Source organism: Lithobates pipiens, unplaced genomic scaffold (assembly GCF_037356315.1).
Source record: "Lithobates pipiens isolate NorthernLeopardFrog02 unplaced genomic scaffold, aLitPip1_a1.2 Scaffold_16, whole genome shotgun sequence".
Lineage (NCBI taxonomy): Eukaryota > Metazoa > Chordata > Amphibia > Anura > Ranidae > Lithobates > Lithobates pipiens.
Genome location: NW_027507748.1, coordinates 154,547,402 through 154,554,380, shown reverse-complemented (window position 1 = coordinate 154,554,380; position 6,979 = coordinate 154,547,402). Strand labels below are relative to the sequence as shown.

The window sequence follows — 6,979 nt, the reverse complement described above, 5'->3', positions numbered from 1 at the left end:
CCATGTTTTTTCATCTGATGCTTAGGATTGAAATTTTGCATATGTAGCATTAGGTTTTAACTGCAGCAAAGAAAAATCAGGTCTACTGCCTGCCAGATAGCTCTACCACACCAAATACAGTAGCGCTATGTAAATTTCAAATCTGGATGGACAGAAACACAAATCCTTCTGCCTGTAAAACAGCTCCCATAAATGTGTACAACAGAAGGAGATGCATGGGAAGAGTTTGCCACTTTCTTGAGCTATGGCTACTTCTTTCAGCAACACTACAATCATATTCTCTGAATTTCCTGTCTACTGGTATTTATTGCAATAAAGCAAGAGGGGTCATGCAGTAAAGTAGGGAAATAACAGAAGTTGGGACACAAAATAGGAGGACAAGAGATATGTCCCCAGCACACCGGGGAACTCTGTAAAAGGGTCCAACGCTATCTTCTGCTGTGATGTGATCTTTCAATAAAGCGATGTACTCTTTTATGGAGTTTCCTGGTATGCTAGTGACATATCTCTTGCATTGAAGTCTTTCTGCTCTATTCTCTACAGCATCCACTCACTCTTCAGCCATTTTCAGGAATGTGTGTGTTGGGAATATTGATTTGGATAAAATAGGAAGGGGCCCTGGTCTGAAGTTTACATTGGAGCCTGGACCTGTATAGTTATGCCATTGGAATACGAAAACAATAGAGCTTCTTCTTTACATGCCCACATGTCTGCTCACATAATTTGTAATAAAAACATCTTTGCATTTCTGAAGCTTCCCTCCAACCACTTTGCATATTATTTAATATATACTGTGATTCTGTGCTTGCCAAATATACTGCAGAAATCTCCCTCCACTAAGTCTGGCTGCAACCATTTTAACTGTGGGCAGCTGAAGCTGTTGCCTGTTCACTTCCTGGATTTACACAGACACACAGAGGCACACCTCCAGCTTTGCAACCCTGCAGCTCTCATTGACCCTCTTATGACTCCCTCCCTCTCTCTTCCTGGCAAACGCTCGCAAGAGTGAGAGAGAGAGCTGTGCATGATATCATAAGCCTAGGCTTTTAACCAGACAAGAAAGAGGAAGTGTGCTGTATAAGGGATTTACTGGCAGAAAAAAAAATGTTTTACTATCCAAAGTTAAAATACCAAGGGCAGAGGATTTAATAGATGGAAAGTTGAAAAAAATGACTGAAGTTCCAATCAGGCTCTAAGGGTGGTAAAGCTGTAAAATTCACTGCCATAGTAGGTTGTAATGTCTATTTTATTCACATAACTTAAAACTATACTTCATTATAATTATTGTTAGTAAAAGGTAGGATTCATATGTTTTATTCTAGGGTGGGTTCACACTATTGTGAATTGGATGTAGGTTTTCCCACATCCAATTCGCATAGCAGGACATTGTGACCGGCTTTCAATGGAGCCGGTTCACACATCGCCGGAACGGCTCCGGTGAGAATTTCACAGGAGTCCTGTGCAATTCTGGTCCGTTTCAGGTGCGAATTGAGCCAAAAATTCAGGCTGACATTGGATCTGAACTGATGAACGGAGATGCACCGGACCCCCATGCTGTGAGCCACTCTGTGCTCTCGTGTGAACCCAGCCTTACCGACTGCCAATCTTGGGGTCAGCAAGAAATTTGAATGTGTGTGTGTTGGATTTATATAATATTTCAATCTACAATAGATAAATATAAAGCAAACTTCAAAGGAAAGAAGCATACAATTATACAAAAAAGAACAATCAAAATCATGATAAAAGAACATATTTTACTAAAAAGTTTTTTTTGCCATAAACAAAGATAGTGTATACAAAGTGGTGGTCAGAACTTCTAACCAGTATTAAGTTACAAAGTAAACACATTTTAATAGGTTTTATATATCAATGAATCTAAGTTTTCGATTAGAAAGTGTGAAGTCAGGGGAGCCAGTTGAGCAACATTTTGTTTGCCTATTATTTCCTTCAGTGCCACAAGTGCCAGTGCAAAGACTGGAGCTGTTGTAAAGCAGGAGATAAGACCTTGAATTTATATAGACAACTATGAAACATTTCATATACCTTACAGTGGAAAAACCGGGACTAGTAGACATGAACAAGGCCCAGACTTCCCAAATGAATGCATTGAAATGAATATACAGTTAATTTGCAAAGAACAGGTGTTGCCTTTAGGGCATACGATCATGTGCCATGCATCTGTGTTCTGGCAGACACAAAAAAGAATAAGGCAGCATTTTCACTGGCCTGCTTACAGTGATGACATCTAGGATTATACCGACAATTTTCGATACTGAAAGCATTCTTCTACCACTTATGATATGGTGGGGTACCTGCTAGTCCCTGGTCACGAGGTCTAGTAGACTGCCGGCATTTGGTCTGTCGTGTTCTGACCATCTTTCTATGGCTGTTAACCACATGTAAGCTATGCTATGAGACCCTCTTATTATGACCTATTACATCTTCACAATGCTAAAACAATATATTGTTAACATAACCACAATTTTACTATCAGTATAGGATCTTATGAATTAGTATGCAGTTACAAGGATTATGATGGAGTATACCTCAATCCGTCAATCAATTACTATTAGATTTAATTAGGCTTGCACCAGTTGCTTTAATGAAAAGCAAGTCTGCATTTACTGTAGTAAAAATATACCTTTATTATATCTTGGGAATAGTAAGTGGATCGCATACTGATAATTCTAAAAGAAATGTTTAAGCAGGGCAAAACCACTGCACTTCAACCAGACCAGGATGCGTACATCAACACTACACAAATAAAATGCAAATATTGAAATCCCTTTTGTAAATCCACCATTTATGAGAGAACTGTAGGCTTGCCAAGCCTGTTGGAGACTAACGTCTCACTGTAACTGAATATTCAACATGCTTTTAACACAACTGCAGAAAACACTGTAGCAGTCAATTAATGGTGGAACTTAATTGCCACAAATAAATTACTATGTCCTTTCAAAATAGCCAATCACTTGGCATGATGGTAGGTCACCCTGGCAGTAAAAAGACTGAAAGTTGTTAAACTCTAACAGTTTGAAACTTTTTTTTTTTCTTTTATCAGGGAGTGCATATTAATGTGTCACCAGTTCATTTATGGATGGAAAAAGGGCTGCAATTCATTAACAGGAATCCCATTATATGCCACATAGCTTTCTAAAAGAGTAAGCCTATGTTGTTATAAAACTTGGGGAAAGGGTGGAGAGAATTAGTAGGCAATAAATTAAAAAATAAATCCCTAAGAGTAAATGTTTTCTTGGTGACAAAAGAAGTTGTGCAATAAGTAAGATAAACTGAAACGTAGTTTTTTTTTCCGGGTGGTAAGTATGACTAATTCCCCCATGTGTAAGATTAAATTTAGTAAAAATTATTCAACATATGCTAAGATAATCATGCTTTTTTAGCGTTCTTTAAAATAGTTTGGTAAAACTGGATCCATTAGAGGTGGTATAGAACCTGGAGAACATTTTTTCAACTGTCATTGTTTAGCAGCTTTGCTTTCTGTATCCTGGGAAGGTTTTCTTGCCTTCTACAATTACATTTCGACAGGCTATTGTAGAAAAGCCCTACAGCTGCAGTCACAGATAGGAGCATGCGCATTGCTATTAAGACCCCAAAGTAGCCTAGGAAAAGAGTGGAAGAATACAACAAATCCGGTAGGCACACAAGTAGGTTAATTCCTGTACAGCAAGGCAACATTTTTATCACATCCTGATCGAGGTTCCTTGCTTTGTACTGGGTGAATAAACTCACTTGAATTGATTACTGGAAGAGCACTCTTTTCATCCTTTACATTAACTACTTTAGGCTGGATTCACACCTATGCATTTTTTGCGCTTCTTGCATTTTGCAGATTTGCTCTACAGGACATGTTCCATAGGAAACCATGTTAAATGGGCTGTAGTACAAATCTGCAAAATGCAAAAAGCACCAAAAATGCATAGGTGTGAATCCAGCCTTAGAGAGGCTGCAAATGTTGACTGTTCGTCATCAATGGCAGTAAAGAAAAGAACATCTACCAGTCTCATAGGCTTACTTATTATCAACCATGGATCAAGAAAAGGGAGATGTTACCCATAGAAACCAATATCATTTTATGGCTTGTTCTCAAGTTTAGAACCAAGCTCTAAAACCTGATTGGTTGGTATGGTTAACAAAATAAATGTGCTCCAGTTGTCATAAATAACAGTTTTTCGCTATTAGACATATAACAAATTAAATTGTACATTTTGATTTGTCGATGTCTGATAAATATGGTGCACAATGTATAGCAGAAATATTGAACAATTTAATAGCTCTCAAATATTAATATACAAAGCCATTCACTGTCCTTCTTCCCTTGTGAGAACAGCATTTTCTTCATCTAGTGTTTTCTAAACTTTAAGAAACCACAAGCAGGTAATGCTCCCCAGTGGGTAATGGGGCTATAATCAAACAAAAGTGCATTGTTCTGTTAGTAGACAGTTCACTCAACAGTTTGGGATGTAAAGAGTTATATTACTTAAGCCACCTCATCTCTGCCAGGAAGACTTGCCCCTCCCAGTTCAAGAATATTCACCCAATGCCACGACAATAGAAAGCATCCATTCATGTCTCCTGTATATTCACGTACACACAAAGAGCCAATGCTGTATATGTAAATTATGTGTTATATAAAAAAATGTACTAATAATAACAGCATTTAGAAGAAGGTTTATAGAAGTCTATATATATGTCAGCCATATCTACTTCCCACTCCTCTCCATAAGCAAGTCATCTGCTCATTCTTGCCACTTGATATGAGTCTTCCGTGTCCATTGAAAGTCTTGGAGCTTTGAGCTACAAAAGTCTTCCATGTCCATTGTTTCCTCTTCAGACATAGTCTTTTCTGTCATATCCAGGATTTGTTGATCGGGCTGCTGAATATGCCACTCTAGATGCAGGGTACTTCTCCTGTTTTGGTGGGCAAGTGCAGCATAGCATAGCACCCCCAAGCATTAGAAGAGCAGAGGCTGCCCACCCAATGTACATGGAGGCACCCAGCTCCCTCTTTTGAGCATCCACGACTAGCGGGTTGTAGAAATCACGAATAACCGTGTTTGCTGACCAGGATACGGGGATAAGTGTCATGAGCCCCGAAAGAATAAAGATGATCCCAGAGACAATCATGATCTTGGCCTTTGCTGACTCATCTTGAACACAGTTGGTGCACTTTGCTCCAATGATGGAGATCAGGACTCCCATGACTGCAATGACAATGCTGATAACTATTAAGGCACGAGCGGCCTGAAGATCTTGAGGAAGAGCCAGTAGGGAGTCGTAGACTTTACACTGCATCTGACCCGTGCTCTGAACGACACAGTTCATCCACAGTCCTTCCCAAATAATCTGAGCCACCACGATATTATTTCCGATAAAGGCAGTCACCCTCCACATAGGGAGAGCACAAGCAACGACAGCGCCAAGCCAGCCGAGAATGGACAGGGCCACACCTAATATCTCAAGTCCCATAGACATGATGCTAATCCAGATGTATCAAATGCACAAAAGAGTGAGCAGTATCTGTGCACTGGGGTTTTCGACTCCTTAGGAAATTCCTGCTGTGGCGATTGCCTTTTATTTACTTGTACAAAGAAGAGTACTCACCACAGAAAATGTCCTAGATTGTTGTCTTAGTGAGTTGCCTTTGTTTCTTCCCAGTGCAAAGCTCCTGTGCAGTTTCTTCCACAACCTTCTGATTTGACCGGGAGCAATGTTTTGGCTTTCCAGTACCTCTTGGTGCTCTCGCTCGATCAGCTTTGTCTCTGGCTGAAAGCTCTCTCTGGATGACTGCCCAGGTCAGCCCTGTAAGTACAATATAAAGTCAAGATAAAAGATGTTTTTTTTTTTTCTTTTCTAGGGCTTGGTCACTAGCTCGCCGAGACAGGCAGGTGTGTAACGGATCCTTGTACCTGTCCTTTATATCAGGATCAGGTGCAGCTGATGTCACAGTTCTCAGAGGGGGAGGGAATCTTAAAGAAGCAGTGACACAGAAAACAAACGTATACAAGTTATAATAAAATCATCAGCACATTTAGCACATTAATTTGGCAATTCAAAATAGCAAATACTGACGTAATTTATTAGCTGTTACACAGAAGGGTAAAACATTTTTTTTTTGCAAAACGATGGTTTTTAGCAACCAACATTAAACTGTACATTGATAAACTTGGGAAAATTATTTGTTTTGCTTAACCTTTGTTACAAAACTGTAGAAAGTGTTCGGAGCTGAGAAACCACAAGCTGGAACTTCTGCTTATAGTAAAACATTTTTTTACATTTAACAAGGACAAAAATAAAACAAATGAGGATCATAATTAAAGCGGAACTACATTGCATCTGAGCACCACCAACCTAAAAATAAGACCAGGTCTTTTTCTGACATCTGTTATTTACAAGTAAAAATCTGTATTTTTTTGCTAGAAAACATAATTTTTTTTAGCAGAAACCCGAGAGATTAAAATGGCAGTCGTTGCAATATTTTATGTCACACTATATTTGCGCAGCGGTCTTTCAAACACATTTTTTTTTTTGAAAAATACACTTTAACTACTTAAGGACCGAACCTTTTTCTGAAATTTGGTGTTTACAAGTTAAAAACTTTTTTTTTTTTTTTTGCTAGAAAATTACTTAGAACCTCCAGACATATATATATATATATATATATATATATATATATATATGTTTGTATATATATATATATATATATATATATATATATATATGTGTGTATGTATATATATATATATATATATATATATATATATATATATATATATATATATATATATATATATATATATGTATGTATATATATATATATATATATATATATATATATATATGTATATATATATATATATATATATATATATATATATATATATTTTTTTTTTTTTTTTATAACACCTTAGAGAATAAAAGGGCAGTCATTGCAATAATTTCTGTCATACTGTATTTGCGC

The 6,979-nt window shown here is 37.5% G+C and overlaps 1 protein-coding gene across 1 annotated transcript; it reads right to left on the bottom strand.

Annotated features, from left to right (window-relative positions):
* Nucleotides 1-1,734: 1,734 nt before the first annotated feature.
* LOC143982173 (claudin-3-like) lies at nt 1,735-5,942 on the bottom strand. Its single transcript, XM_077480659.1, has one exon. It carries the CDS (start codon nt 5,491-5,493, stop codon nt 4,849-4,851), a length of 645 nt encoding a protein of 214 aa, XP_077336785.1. The 5' UTR covers nt 5,494-5,942; the 3' UTR covers nt 1,735-4,848.
* Nucleotides 5,943-6,979: the final 1,037 nt, after the last annotated feature.